Genomic DNA, 16739 nt, shown 5'->3' with positions numbered 1-16739 from the left:
TCCTGTGCTGCCAGTCTGCTTAGGCTCTCAGTACCTACCTGCTATTATCATCTGTGTGAGAACCGCTCTAGTCCCGGTGACAAAAGCAAAGACAGGGTGGCATTTTTTGCAGGGACTTAGACAACATCCTCTACCACTATTCCCAGGAACAGAAAAACAAAGGGAGACATGCAGCTCCCTTGCGTTTCTCACACCACCTCTACCTATGAGGCAGAGCGACATAAAACGAAAGAATGTCAGGGCCAGAGGACGGGAAGAAGCACTGTGAAATGCTGCCTTCTAGACACAACATGGCTGTCCACACAGGAACCCACAGCAGCTGTGGTTTCCTACACAAGATCAAGACAAGTTAAACATCCAGCATGGATGGGGTGACAGTCCTAAGGCCCCAGCCATAGCTGAAGACCCTTCGGCAGCTGATGAATCCTGTGGGAAGAAGTCGCTTTTTCTTGGGCATGGGACCACTAATACCTTGTCCGTGCCCCAGTGGTTAATCCCACATCTATGTGTATAAGGGCATCACACTGTACTCAGCGGGTTGTGTTCTCAAAGAAAAAGAAAAAAAAAGAAAGACATGAAAATGGTGTAGAAATGTGTTGGTGGACCTAGTGCAAGCTGAATGTGCTGGAGAGTAGATGTGATTCATGATACTTCACATACATGTATTAATTATTCAAAGAATATATTAAATATCTAAACATCTACTAAAAATATAAAAATAAAAAGGAAATCACCCTTCCTGTAGACTAGTATGTCTCTATGACCCACATATCTGGAATTCCCAAAATATCAGACCCACCATGGACCTCTTCTAAAAAGATGAACAGAATTATTTTACAAAAGAAGTCCTACTCCACTAATATCTAGTTCTGACACAGAAGAATTTTAATAACTGTATAAATTATTTTATAAAATGTTACCCCTGGTGCTACATCTCTCTGAGTCAAGGTTGGAGGACCAGAAAAAAGCAATTCAATTCTGACAGAAATTAAACTACAAAGAATAGGACTTTCATATTATTTGACTATAATAGGATATGACATTTTCTGTCATGAATTGGTACAATAATCATACAGGTTAGTAATGGTATAACTTAATATGAAAGAACTCATTACTATCTGGTAGCCTTTGTTTTTTGTTTTTGGTTTTTTAATTACATCCTATTTGAAATTCAGATTTGAAGAATATTTATCAAAATCTAATGAACATTTTACCTCAGTTATACTAAATCCTTAAAGAAGTTTTAACTCAATAGTATGTCCTTGGAATAATTTTATTACTCAGCAATGAAGTCATTTCAATATTAATTATAAAAAGAACATATATATATATATATATATATATATATATATATATATATATATATATTCTTCCACGGAATAATGTATAACTTTTCTGAGAATAACATATATACAGCATTTCTACCCATGAATATCACTATTGCCATCTTTCTTGCAGAACTACAGTTCATTGAAAGTCCTAGGGTCAATCAACCGACACGTTTTGTGACTACTTGTTCCTTCCACCCACAGGAGTAAACTCCTGTAGGAGCTGATGCCCAAAGACTTACGCTGCCCAGCCTTGAGTGGAAGTTAAGTGGCATTGCCACCTGAGGGAGACAGAATGTATAACTGGCCTACTGCTACCCTTCCTGTGACCACTTCAACATTTGTGTTCATTTTCTCTTTTGTTTCAATTCACTGTTTTTAAAAGCTAGTTTGTTATTTGAAATTAAACAACTTAATTCTGACAACACAATTCACAAGACTATGTACAATTATCTAGAAATAGTTCAAGTCAAAAAGATCCTGTCCACAGTCTACATGTTCATAAGAAAACAAAAGAGTTTCCGATCAAGAGTAGCTGAGTATCGTGGTATAATCTGATGCTTTTTTTTTTTGTACTTTAAAAATCCTGACGACTGAACTCAACTAATTCCACACTTAATGTCCCCCTTTTTGAACTATTTGTATGTTTTTTTTTTTTCACTTTAACTGTAGAATTCCTAACTCATTCTTATTTTTTTCTAACTTCAAAAGTCATCTCTCCACACATACATTTTCATTGGGACATTTAAACCGCCCATCTGTTTCCTATTTTCACAGATTTTAAACTGCACACTACCCATCTGCCTTTGTATCTGGTGTAGAATGACACATTAAGTTCATCACACTCAACTCACTATGGTGTTCGTAACATAAAAGAGAGCAGCCTTAATCTCACAGCCGCTGCTTCTTTCTAAAATAGGTGGACTGTGTGATCAACAAACTAAATAGGAACATTATAGCCAAAGTCTAATTACCAACTGCTTACTGACAGTCACGAAGAAAACTCAAAAAAATAAACTGCCTTTGAAAACATCCAACAAATAATCCATTACATTAAAATAAGAATTCTTCAGTAACACCTTGAGGTCTAGAACTAGATGTGAAGTTATAGTTTAGAAGAGTTTGGGGGAGAAAGTGCACTACCACTCCCCACACAACTACCTTTGGCTGTAAAGCAAGCTTGTGGCAAATACACTATCATCAGTCTATCTACAGCGCCCTCCCTTGAAGGTACAGAGTTTTGAAGACCTGCCTCACTCTCATAATTTGGAAAAGAACTCTACGGCACTTCTATAGATTTGTTTTACAAATAAATATCTACAGTCACATGGAGACTATGTAAATAAACCCCAAAATATCAAAAATATATACAACAAAAGATGGACACAAGAAAGGGTAATAAGATTTATGTGACCCCTCCAAGTGCCAGTAGAAAGATCCTGGGCCCGGGTTCTGTTTGTGTCTTTACACAGGACAATGAGGTTCCTCTTTTGGTTCCTGAGCACTGAGTGCGCCCTGTGGCTGCTGCTGAATCCCAACATGACAGAGATTTATTGGGCCTTCGTGAAAAACTCTCCCCTTCTGATGCCAAGGGGGACTGAGAACCCAATATGGCCAGCTTTGGCAAGCATTAACATAAGCCTAGGAACTGTAGCCATGCGGTTGGATTCTCCACAAGGTAATGTATAGTAACCGCTTTTTCAATTATGTTTGAGAACGTGTCACCCAGACACCTTGGAGATTAAGGATAACCCTGAAGGTCACTGACCTCCATTTGTTAACAGTTGCATGCCAGCTAAGCCTTTTCATTTTCACAATCCTCTACAAGCTGGTGTAGTACCTACTTTTCAGGAGTGGCTCTGTGCAACATTTATTGGCCTCCTGAAATTCATTTAGCCCCCTTTGAAGATACCTTAAAATTTGTGAGCCTGAATGTGGCCATGATGAGACCATTAGTTCTGCTCCTTGTGAGCTGCCTGTTTTTTCTTTATGGTTCTTAGTTGTTCTTTTGCAGAACTGCCAGCTTAAGTCGTGCTGGGATCAAGAAAAATTGGCATTGGTGGTTCTTATTCCTGGAGTTGTGTCCATACCAGTGGATGCCCACATGCTCCAGAAGAGAATTTGACATTGCTGCTGCCATTGTTGCTATTATAGCAGTGGCGGCCACCACTGCTACTGTTTCTGGGATTACCATTTCATAACTGCTTACTACAGCTAGCACAGTGGAGACCCTGGCAGCAAAAGTAGCTACCACTGTTAGTTAATATTTCATTCTATTGAGCATGATAAATTTAATTCAATAGTTATATACATTTCGACTGGCTTTGAAAGTTATAAATTTATAAATTCAAGTTCCATTTGCTTTTGGGATACCATCTTACAAGGACTCCAATCTGCAGTAAGGCTCGCTAAGGAAGGGAATGGCTCAGTTAGCCTACTGGCTATGGGTGGGATAGGACTTCCATTGGTCCTTTCTGTGTCAAACACACAGATTGCAAGCCCAGCGTCACTTTGAGATCTTTGGCAGCAGTTGACTCTGCAGCTCACACATGATTGAGTCTATATGACAATGAGTATTCAGAGATGGGTAATACCTGGGGGTGCTCACCAACCTAAGACAGAGTGCCTGTGTGGCCTGGGCAGGTGTCTCCATGACGGGTAAGGTGACCTGCTGATGTCCCACACAAACTAAGTCAGAAGCTCATTTTTTAGTAAAAAGGGGGAACTGTAGGGCCCTGGCCCCCATTTTGGGTAACTGTTGCTTTGCTTGCTGACCTTGACCTTGATATCCTCCCTATGCTAATTTCCTGCTGGGTTCCACCCTCCTGAATGCTTAAGGGAAGTTCCTTGTCTGTGTATCCTGCACATTGGGCATTAACAGCTTAAATATAAGATTGTAAAATATTGGTAGCGAACTTCTGCCCTCCGGGGTTCTCCCATTGTGCTGTAAGCCTGTATTTAAGACCTCCTCCCTCCTTCAATAAACGGCATTTGGCATTCAAAAAAATAAATAAATAAAATAAAGTTAAATAAAGAAAAAAATCACTATATCCAATAAATAAATAAATAAATCAGTATCTAAAAAAAAGACTTATGTGACATGGAAGCAAAAGGAGGGTTATTAGGGGAGATGGGCAGGAAAAGAGAGACAGAGGAGATGGAGGACAGGAAGAAGGAGACAGAGGAGATGGAGGACAGGAAGAAGGAGACAGAGGAGATGGACAGGAAGAAGAGACAGAGGAGATGGACAGGAAGAGGGAGACAGAGGAGATGGAGGACAGGAAGAAGGAGACAGAGGAGATGGACAGGAAGAGGGAGACAGAGGAGATGAACAGGAAGAAGAGACAGAGGAGATGGAGGACAGGAAGAAGAGACAGAGGAGATGGGCAGGAAGAGGGAGACAGAGGAGATGGACAGGAAGAGGGAGACAGAGAAGATGGAGGACAGGAAGAAGGAGACAGAGGAGATGGACAGGAAGAGGAAGACAGAGGAGATGGAGGACAGGAAGAGGGAGACAGAGAAGATGGAGGACAGGAAGAAGGAGACAGAGGAGATGGACAGGAAGAGGGAGACAGAGGAGATGGAGGACAGGAAGAAGGAGACAGAGGAGATGGAGGACAGGAAGAAGGAGACAGAGGAGATGGAGGACAGGAAGAAGGAAACAGAGGAGATGGACAGGAAGAAGAGACAGAGGAGATGGACAGGAAGAGGGAGACAGAGGAGATGGAGGACAGGAAGAAGGAGACAGAGGAGATGGACAGGAAGAGGGAGACAGAGGAGATGAACAGGAAGAAGAGACAGAGGAGATGGACAGGAAGAGGGAGACAGAGAAGATGGAGGACAGGAAGAAGGAGACAGAGGAGATGGACAGGAAGAGGGAAACAGAGGAGATGGAGGACAGGAAGAGGGAGACAGAGAAGATGGAGGACAGGAAGAAGGAGACAGAGGAGATGGACAGGAAGAGGGAGACAGAGGAGATGGAAGACAGGAAGAAGGAGACAGAGGAGATGGAGGACAGGAAGAAGGAGACAGAGGAGGTGTAGCCGAGTGGGAAGCGAGAGTAAGAACAAAGTACTGTAATAAATACACATGAAAATGTCACAGTGAAGCCCATTATTTTCATGCTAACTAGAAATAAATGAAATAAAAAAAAATTAGTGTTAATCTTTCACTTAACAAAATTATGGTTTAAAAAGAAACACCACCTAATGCAATTCAAGCTATGTATCTATATGGTTCTGAGTAACTTGGATCACTGGTATACTTTCTAATATACCTTAAAATTAATCACATATAAGATTCAAGGTAATCTGAAGCATACAGGGTGAACAAGTTGCTTTTCCCAGGTCTCTGTTGCTGTCTGTGTTTCCTTAGCTGATGAGAGGCGCTGAGGCGACACATGGAGTTATTCTGTGTGTCAATTAACAGTGAGGAAAACATCCAATTTTTCCTCCTCCACATAATGAAATTCACAGAGAGATTGAATTCTAATTCTTTCACCACTGCTTGTTGATAAATCTGTCTAATGTTTTGTAATAACAGAGTGTGTATACAACATGTCATGCCATAAACAGTATTATGAAGCTAGAAAAACTCAATTATGTAAGGCTGACATTTACAAGAGACAAGCTAGACTACTCATTAAGCTCATCTAGAAAGTCAAGCATCGCTACTATAAACTTCTGAAGTGATTACCATTTCTTGAATCATGGTACAAAGTCCCTGATGATAAGTAAGAAGTGATTACTTTCCCAAACAAAGCAACTATTTGCTACTTTATCTGCTTTGATTGGAGTAATGATAAGCATTTTATCATCTTCTATTGAAAATGGCTGTGCTGTCCCCCAACCCCGGATGGCACTGCACAGCATTTGAGTTAAAGAAGAGAGTCATATACCTCTCCCTTATCTAAGTGCTAACTGGACCTTGAATGGCCCCTCAGGGTCCATATGCTAAAGCCTTGGTCCTCAGTGTGTCCTGGCTAAGACAGTGGTACCTGCCCCTGTAGCATCCAGTCTTTTAGTCTTTCTCTCCTTCCAGGCTCATAACCTGAGAGGTTCATTCGAACACAAGCCACCCAAAGCAATGGGGATACCTGGCGTTGGGCAGAGACCTCTAGGTCCATGAGCTCAATAAACTTTTTCTCTTTGTAGTTATGACAATTGCCATGAAGATTATGGTGGCATATGCTTTTCCCCCTCAGTAAAGTTATGATTTTATTTCCCTTTGTAATCACTAAGTACCTAGTAGAGAAAACCTTGCCATGTTAATATGGTGTCACATGTCCAATTTTTACCTCCTTGTTTTCACATCTATCTGTGGTCTTGGCTAGACCTATTATTAATAATCTTCTTCACATCACTGTGTAACATGCTATCTACTGTTCCTGTGCTCAAGGCTGTAATGTGCTTTATGGAGAAACACTCATATTGGATAAGCTTTGTTTAATCACAAGTTATAGTACTACTGTTTGTAATAATGAAAAATATACACTAAACAAGGTGTCATGCAAACACATATAATAAAGATATATATTCACAGGTTATACGAAATGTGATCTTGCTTGTATGAATTAAACCTTTTCCTCCCTTAAGAGCAACAATTCATTCACTAATTCAATGTGTTCAATGACTGTAAAGGATATAGCTACCATAAATAGCGAGAGTGAATTGTCAGAGCCAAAGAGATGGTTCAACAGGGAAGAGCATTTGCTGCTCTCCAGAGGACCTGAATTTGTTTTCCAGCACTCACAGCTCCCTGGAACTCCAGTTCCAGAGGCTCTAATGCTCTCTTCTGATCTCAGAGAACTCCTGAATGTGTGCATGCACACACACACATAAAATTAGTATTTATTTTTTCAATTAAAAAAATAAATTGTCCAGATTTGACCACTCTTATCACTCTTCATTCCATCAGGGGACAGTCCAGGATGACCCCCGACTGGATTACTGCGTCCTTATTCCCAGGCTTTCTGCATCCCCTCAGACTAGTCCCCAGAAGTCTACCAGAACTACCTTGTTAATAAGCTAGTCCGCATCACTTCTCTGCTCAAAGTCCTCCAACAGCATCGCACCTCACTTAGAGGAAAAGCCAGGGTTTAGCTGTAATGACCTGAAATAACTCCCACCTCTTATGCCGCCTGCTCCTCTCTCAATCGATCCATACCTTTCCTCAGCAGTCAACGCCAACTGGACGCACAGGCTATTCCCTCTACCCAGAGTGCTCTGTCTAGAACAACACTTGATCAACTCCCTTCACCTCTTACTAAATGGTTACTTTTCCTAAGACTAAGCTAATGATCCTCTCAACACCATATCTACCTATCTGTTTCATCTTTCCCCACCACACTAATTATCATTTAATTTTTAAAAGATTTTTATTACTTTCATTTAACATGTATGAGTGTTTTCCTGTATGTATATGTGTGCACTGTGTGCATGCCTGGTGCCCAGAGGCCAGAAGAGGGTATCAGGTCGCCTGAAATTGGAGTTAACAGACAGTTGTAAGCAGTTATGAGGGTGCTGGAAACAGAAGCCGACTCCTCTATAGGAGCAGCAGGTTCTCCTCACTGCTGAGACATTTCTCCAGCCCCTTTTAGCATGTTTCAGATACCTCTAATTACCTGTCTTCTGCTTAACAATCTAAGTTTCACGAGGTTAGGTAATTCACATTATACAATCTCTCTGCTTAAAAATCCAGTACCTAGTAAATAGGAAGAAATGAAGAAATAGTTCTACTGTGTGTATATGTGCATACACTAATTTGTACGTATGGTATATGCAGGTGTGCATGTGTGTGTTCCCATGTGAACTTGTGTGTGCACGTGTGTGCGCGTACGTGTGTGTGTGTGTGTGTGTGTGTGTGTGTGTGTGTGTGTGTGTGTGTGTAAGACAGAGGAATGCAGCTGCTCTTCCCCTTTATTACTCTCCATCGTCTTCCTTTGAAACAGGGTCTCTCATTACACCCAGAGCTCACTGTTCCCAGGTAGCCTGGTTGACCAGCAAGCCTCAGCAAGGCTCCTGTCTCTGCCCACCAGTGCTAGGTTATAAAAGTCAGTAGCAGATGTTAGGATCTGAACTTAGATTCTTAATTTCTTATGTCTGAAGCCATATCTCTAGACCAAAGAGGTTGTTTTTAATGCGTGAATTCAAAAGTTCTTTTTAAAAATTAAATGTAAACCTAAATGGATTTTTTTTAACTTTTTTGTTTTGTTTTTTGAGACAGGATTTCTCCGTGTAGTTTTGGTGCCTGTCCTGGATCTCGCTCTGTAGACCAAGCTGGCCTCGAACTCACAGAGATCTGCCTGGCTCTGCCTCCCGAGTGCTGGGATTAAAGGCATGTGCCACCGCCATGCGGTGATTTTTTTTCACTTTATAATTGAAGGAAAATTATAATTTGCCCCTGCTGTTTAGTGTATACTGTTCAATATTAGTTTCTGATGTTCTCTCTCTAGTAACTCAAGTCCAAAAGCTAACATTTCTAAAGAGCTTCACAAATGTAAACAAAAATGAGCCAAAGAAAATAACTTCTTGATGTAGAATATTATTTTAAGATATGCTACATTTGTTTATGCTGTGGAATATCTGCTTTAATGATGCAAAGTTGTATTGCATTCTTTTAGGTTGCATTTGTTTAACTCTGTGAAGCTGTGTTACTGTGCCTGTCTAAAACACCTGATGGTCTAATAAAGAGCTGAATGAACGGCCAATAGCGAGGCAAGAGAAAGGATAGGCGAGGCTGGCAGGAATCGAGAACAGACAGGAGAAATATGGAAAAAAAGGAGCAAGAGAAAAAGGAGAAGAGGATGCCAGGGGCCAGCCACCCAGCCATCCCACCAGCCACAGAGTAAGAGTGAAGGTAAGATATTCAGAAGTAAGAAAAGGAGAAAGCCCAGAGGCAAAAGGTGGATGGGATAATTTAAAGTTAAGAAAAGCTGGCAAGAAACAAGCCAAGCTAAGGGTGGGCATTATTAATTAAGAATAAGCCTCCATGTGTGATTTATTTGGGAGCTGGGTGGCAGGCCCCCCAAAGAGCTAAAATAGTAAAGAGATAAAAAAAAAATAAAAAAAAACAGCCCACAACAACTTATTTTATTATTTTTCTCTGTGCCACTTAGACATACAAAAAAACAAGATAGGAACAAATTATTGTGTTTTCACTTTTCATAAATAACATAAAACACACCACATTTCCATCTCAGCCTCTAAGGAGAATATCTTAGCAATCACCGCTCTGCTGCACAGCTTTTACGCAACGCAGACTAGGTTAATAATGAAGAGTGCCTTTACTCTCGCTGACCTTGTGAGATTCCCATCATCTTAAACTCCCTGCACTGAAAAGCTCACGCCACGACTTAGCTGCTAATGTGTCATCTACTGATGAGTAAGATTTTAAAAGCTCCCACTTTCAGTTATTAATAAAAGTGGGGATCAGGAAGTGCTAGTCTGGCTTTCCTCTGTGATGAAATTCAACTTCATAGAGGAAAGGATGCTTTTGCCTCACAGTTTTGTTCTGTGTTTAGCTTGTCCCATTGTTTGCGGCCTTGGCAAAACAGGACACCATGCAAAGGGGAATGTGTTACCTCCTGATGACAGGAGTTGGGGGGGGGACACTGGGGACAGTCCCATGTACACATTCCCATGTACCAACTTCAACTAGGTCCCCACTTCCTCGGTGCCTATCACCTCCCAATGGATACTGAACTAGGAATCCATCAGTGAATTAATGCACTGATGAGGCCACAGTCCTCAGGATTCAATGACTTCCCAAAGCCCACTGACTGGCAACCAACCCTGAAGATCTAGAGGACATTTTGGATGGAACCCATAGTTTGATCTATACTGTGGCTTTTAGCAACTACCATATCCAAAATGCATTTCAAATATCAGGTGGGTCAAGGTGATATAAATTTGAATTCTAGAATATTTTATAGAAGACTTTCATTTACCATTCAAACATGACTCTAATGTATAATATTGTATCAGAATGATGGCTGTCAATTTTGTGAATTCTTTGATGAAATCAAGGAAGAGACCTTACAAAGTCTTGCTCATTTTCTTAAAGTATAGATTTATTTAAACATAAATTTAACCATCTGTCTCAAGGCTGGACTCATTCCAAACTGATTTTCATGATTAAAGTATTCTAAAGAAATAACTCAAAGATCTAATCAATTTTAATTGGCTATAAAATATCACAGCACTATTCATAATGCATGAAGAGGCAATTTAAGAAAATCTACTTCCCAATTACAGAAAAATTTCCTTTTGAATGAGATCTGAAGCTATTGCCTACAGTTCCAGCAATAAGACCCTCTTACTCAGTCTGCATAGGATAAGGGATGATAGTGGACATGCCAACCCCTGAGCATTCTTTTTTAATCCCTCAGAGAGAATGGATAATTGGGAAGATGGGCTGTCTCTCCAATCCTATAATAAAAGACAGTGATGAGATCCTTCCAGCCTTTCTAACCTGACGGTACTGGGCTTGTGTGACAAAATTCTGCGTCCTTTCCTTGACGAGTACAGAACATAAGCAGAAACATTCATGCTTACAATCATTCAGAGAAGGCTTCATGAACACTAGCATGAATATTGTGAGGCTTGGTAGACATAAAACTCTAGAGTAATTCTAGTCACACAGTCAATTAGGTAGGCTGCAACTGAATACATAATTAGTAAGCAATTTGTTTAAACATCTTTTCTCATTCTTCAATATATCCTCAAGTAAACTATAAAACTTCCAACAAAACCATATTTAAGTTCACTTTATTTAATACCATCTGTTTCAATATGGTGTTACTTAAATTTTGTGAAATTAGCATTCATGACATTTATTCTTAAAACTATTTTTTAGGGGTTGGAGAGATGGCTCAGGGGTTAAAAGATTTTTGCTGCTCTTTCAAAGGAACTCAGGTTGGATTCCCAACACACACACACACACACACACACACACACAACATTGTGGCTCACAACCACCATTAACCCCAGTCACACGAAATCTGATGCCCTCTTCTGAACCCTGTGAGTACCAGACACACAGAAGGTACACATACCTATACACAGGCAAAACATTCATATACATGATATAAAATTTTCTTTTTTTTTTTTTTTTTTTTTTGGTTTTTCGACACAGGGTTTCTCTGTGTAACAGTCTAGGCTGTCCTAGAACTCACTTTATAGACCAGGCTGGCTTTGAACTCACTGAGATCCACTTGCCTCTGCCTCCCAAGTGCTCGGATTAAAGGCACACACCACCACTGCTCAGCTATAATATAAAATTTTAAAACTCCTTTTTAATTAGTTTTTTAAGGGTGCTACATCTAGAACTGTAAGTGCCTAAACATAAGAATATGGGTGAAACTGATGCATATTTCCACGGCAGGAACATAAGGGGAAAACAGTGTTTGAGAGCAAGTAGACAGCTCTCACTACAAATAGGAGAGGAGAAGTACTAACCATCTGAAAGTTAGGGTAAAGTGCTTTCGTCTTCCGTTTTCACTAATCAACTTTTAATGAACTCTTGATCTTCATTGGAAGGAGCAATACTAACCAGTCTACAGACACTGAAATCACAGGGTCCTGGTTTCAACTAGTCTCCCATCATGAACTTAAACTGTAAACATGTGTCTAGGAGAGTTTTCCAGGGTTTAGGGGTACAGCTCAGGGAATGGTAAAGCACCTATCCTAGGTTCTATCTCCAGAACAAAGGGAAAAAGAAAGAAAAGAGAAAGATGGAGAAAAAGAGAGGAACAGAGGGAGAGATGGAGGGACAGATGGATGGAGGGAGGGAGTGATAAAGGAGGGTGGTGGAGGGAGGGAGGGAGGGAGGGAGGGAGGGAGGGAGGGAGGGAGGGAGGGAGGGAGGGAGGAAAGGAGAAAGGGAGGAAAGGAGAAAGGGAGGAAAGGAGAAAGGGAGGGAGGGAGGCAATTAAAGACATTGTCTTCAGACATTCTCATTGCCTTGCTACTATAGTATTCTGCCAGACTCAAAAAGAATCATCTGTGAGTAAATTTCTATAAGGCAAGCAAGCTTTAAGTACAAAAGCTGTTTAAAACACAGCAATACCGATTTTGTGTTTAAACAAAAATAATCGACATCATTAAAGCAGGTGTTAAAGACTAGTGATGAACTTCTTTTCTTACCACTCACTCTCACAGCCATGAAAGCCACGTACACCCTTCATATATACGTGACTCTCACGTATACCTGAACTAAGGTGCAGTCAGTCACATCACTGCAGACTCTGAGGAGAGGTTCACACGGATGTTTATGATGTTGGAGAGGCCCGGCTAAGGATAAAGCAGTCAACTTTACAAAGGTAACTATGCAGACAGAGTAAAAAATAAAGTAGTGCTGGGACAAGAGAGATGGCTAAACATTCAAAAGAACACTCTTTTGATAAGGATCTCAAAACAGTTACAGTGCGTGGAAATACATAAAGATAAAAGGTGAACATGGATCTCTCTTCTCTATAAAGAGCCACTGAAAATGAATAAGAAACAAAGTAAGAAGTGGTGGGAATGGGATGGGGAGGAAGAGTGAGGAAGAGACATGAAAGGGAGGTAAAGGAGAGGAGGGAGAGATCAGTTCTCTGCTAATGAGAACTAATCAGAATCAGTCTGAATCTCTTAAACACAAAGTGAATCTGGAGCAGTCCAACAGCCAGTCTCTTCTGATATACTTAGAGATTTAGAATGTAAATTGCTCTAAATTAGACAATTCTACTCTTACAAAGACATCTATGAGCGGACCAGAATAGAAACCATCACAGTACACACTTTTTCTAATGCTGTCATACCTTTGGCTAAGGCTTCTTTATATTTCTCTTTGGCAGAATTCATTTCTTTTATTAACTGTCGATAGCTGGATTTTAATTTCTCCAATTCTGTCTTTGTGACCTGTCAAAGAAACAAGAAAAAGTAAAAAAATTTAAAAAAATTTTCAGTGTTACATTTAAATTGGTCAACAGTTTACATTCTAAGGCATTAGTTGATTTATATTTTATGACCCATAGGTGACAACTAATCTTTACCAAAAAATAAATAAATAAGACAATAAACTAAAAATCAGCTTTAAAAATCCATGACAAATTCAATATGATATAAAAATACATAAACTTCTTTTCAAAGACAAATCAAGAATAACACAACACTAAGAGACCCATTCTTAGAGCAAACCCCCTGATCCTCTGGCTCGTACAGTCGTTCCTCCCCATCTTCCGCAATGAACCTTGAGCCTTAGGTTCAGGAATGCACTGTGGAAACGAGCTGGATGCCCGGACCCCGTTAGCTAGCTTTCATACAGGAAGGTGCTGTGCACGCAGTTGAGAGGGAAAAGCTCCCGAGGGTGTTAGGCCAGCTGTGGACCTGACATGCTTCAGTACTGACCACCAGGCAAATATCTCCACTACTGCACTAGTAATATGACTGTTATGGAGAAAACCCACTCCATTCTGAAGGGGCCTGAGACCTTTTCCAAAGGAGAGAGTTCATGCCTCGGACTACAGACCTGATCAAAGGCGACTGGCCGGGATGGTCACAGACTCTAGGAGTGAGCTCTTATACAAATATGTGTGTTTACACCCATGGACCAATGCTGCCCTAAGTATTGGTCAGGGAAGCTTTTTTTTTTGCAGTGGACAGTAGTGAAAGCACAGACTCAAGGTGGAGAAGTGTCTGCTGAGTGCTCGGCCCTCTAAGGAACATCTCCATTACACTCTCCCAGGTTTAGGGAACATCGTAGAAGACAATACAGAAAAAAAATGTGGGAGCCAGATGACAGGAAGAAGGGACATAAAAGACTGTCTTCTGGGCAAGACACGGCCATGGCACACACAACTCCCAGCAGCTGTGACTTGCACAGGGCCGACACAAGGCTGGACCCATCAACCTTCAGTCATGGATGAAGGGAAGGCTCTTGGAGCCCAGCTCCTCCCAGGAGAGCTACTAGAAGTTGAAGGATGCTGGGAAACAGGAAGTCATTGTCTTCAGTGGTATGGCCAAGGGTAACCCATCCTCTACCTCCATGCTCATGTTGGTGCCCAGATTAAATTCACACTCAGTAGTGCACAAGGCAAAGGGAACTGAGAGTGGGAGGTGGACTTCCTGGGAGGGGAGGAGAGCTGGGGTGTTGAGTGGGACCAGACTATATTATACAAATGCATGAAAGTCTCAAAAACTACATTAAAACAAAACAAAACAAAAAAAACCTGCAAAAAAAGGGCACCAGCAATATTCAAGGAAATGTCAGAGTCCTTTTAAAAGAAATCATGCTCACCAATGCTCTTGATAACATTTTGTGACTAGACAAAAACAAAAACAAAAATTCAACAACTAGGAGGTAAATATAAATGAATTCCAATCACTATCCTCTGCTTAATTTTGAGGCTGTTCAAGAACTGATTCATTATTTTGAGAACTAATATACTGATTCAAAAAAATTATTTATTTGGATTTTCCTATACATACTGAATTTTAGGGTATCCAAATAGTTGCAAAAACATTCTTCTTTTTTCTTTGAGGCCGGCTTTCTCTTGGTAGCCCTGGCTGCCCTGGAATTCACTCTGCAGACCAGGCTGGCCTCCAAATCACAGAGATCGCCTGCCTCTGCCTCCCAAGTGCTAGGATTAAAGGTGTACACCACCACACCCCCTCCCCTCCAAAAAAAATTCTACTTGACAGAAAATTTTTGTTAAATTGCATTAGGAAATAAAAAATGCAAAAGCCTTTCCATTGAAGAAACACCAATATAATAACAGGCCTTGGGGTTGGAGAGATGGTTTAGTCAGTAAAACGCCATGAAAGCATGGAGACCTGAGTTCAGATCCCAGCACCCATGTGAGAGCCAGGCACGGCAGCGTGTGACTGTAACTCCAGACCCGGGAGGAGGGGCAGAAACAAAAGAATCCAGAAGTACACAGGCCAATTAGTGTGTCTGAAACGGCAAGCCCTGGGCTTGTTGGAAGACCCTGTCTCAAGAGTCAAGGTGGAGAATGACTGAGACAACTGCTATCTACCTCGAGTCTACACACACACACACACACACACACGCACACGCACACGCACACGCACACGCACACGCACAAAACACATAGACATACACACAATGCACACAAACAATACCCACCACTCATACTTACAACATACACACACACAACATATACACAGTATACAAGTACAATACACATCTAACACACACACAACACATACACATACACACAATGCACACAAACAATACCCACCACACATACATACAACATACACACAACACACACACATACAACATATATATAATACATATAACACACATCAACACACACACACACACACACACACACACACACACGAAGTACGAAACATCAATCAGTGATTTCTAAAGCCACTAGACAGAAGAGTTAAGCGGGAAATCTGACAGATGATGCCGACAACTGTGGAACTAATTAGTAAAGTTGAATATCATAAGAAGAAAAACAAGCTCTATGTACTCACTGATATGAAACAACAGGAAATCTACACAACACTTATAATTTGAAATCTATAATTTCAAATTTATAGGAAAATAAGATGAAAGGATTGGTTTTTTAAAGTGCTTATCAAAACTTCATAACTGAGAGGGCATGGTGGCGCATGCCTTTATTCCCAGCACTTCGGGCAGAGGCAGGCAGAGCTCTGTGAGTTCAAGGCCAGCCTAGTCTACAGAGGGAGTTCCAAGTCTGCTAAGGTTACACCGTGAGACTCTATCTCAAACAAACAAAAATGAAAGAAAGAAAAATTCAAAATTGAAGGAATTCAATTGCATATAGCAGATTATCTAGTTCCTTTAGTTAGTAAATGATATTTTTCAAACATAAACAGGGAGACCAACCTAGGGACTAAAAGGCAATTATTCAAACACAACTCATGTCTCAGGTAAACCCATAGAAACCACTTAACCTGCAAGTGTTTGAACATTGGATATTTAGTAACATTAACTGTCATTTTTTAAGTGGATTAATCAAAATGTTCTTATTTTCAAAAAGAATCATTTTATTACCAACATACACTACAAAAATGTTTTTGGACAAAACGGCATTTGGGGTTTCTTTTAAATGACCCAATACTAGGAGAACTCATGAGACTACATTAAAAAAAAAAAAGGGGGGTGATTGTGGGTGATGGCTAGAGGGGCCACATTGCTCTTCTGTTCCGCTAGTCAGAAACAGTCTTAAACAAGTATTAAGAAATTACCCAGAAGTAGCCGGGCGTTGGTGGCGCACGCCTTTAATCCCAGCACTTGGGAGGCAGAGCCAGGCGGATCTCTGTGAGTTCGAGGCCAGCCTGGGCTACCAAGTGAGCTCCAGGAAAGGCGCAAAGCTACACAGAGAAACCCTGTCTCGAAAAACCAAAAAAAAAAAAAAAAAAAAAAAAAAAA

General features: G+C 40.6%; 1 protein-coding gene across 5 annotated transcripts in view; it reads right to left on the bottom strand.

Annotated features, from left to right (window-relative positions):
• Positions 1 to 16739, bottom strand: part of Fer (FER tyrosine kinase) — a 373761-nt gene that overhangs the window by 266771 nt on the left and 90251 nt on the right. For all 5 annotated transcript variants that reach the window (XM_037210166.1, XM_037210165.1, XM_037210164.1 and 2 more), the window contains exon 4: positions 13129 to 13228. In XM_037210166.1, coding sequence (XP_037066061.1) covers positions 13129 to 13228 — 100 coding nt within the window. The remainder of the gene's footprint in view (positions 1 to 13128; positions 13229 to 16739) is intronic.

Source organism: Peromyscus leucopus, chromosome 13 (assembly GCF_004664715.2).
Source record: "Peromyscus leucopus breed LL Stock chromosome 13, UCI_PerLeu_2.1, whole genome shotgun sequence".
Taxonomy (NCBI): Eukaryota; Metazoa; Chordata; class Mammalia; order Rodentia; family Cricetidae; genus Peromyscus; species Peromyscus leucopus.
The sequence above is the reverse complement of the archived record's forward strand: the minus strand, read 5'-3'. Positions and strand labels throughout refer to the sequence as shown.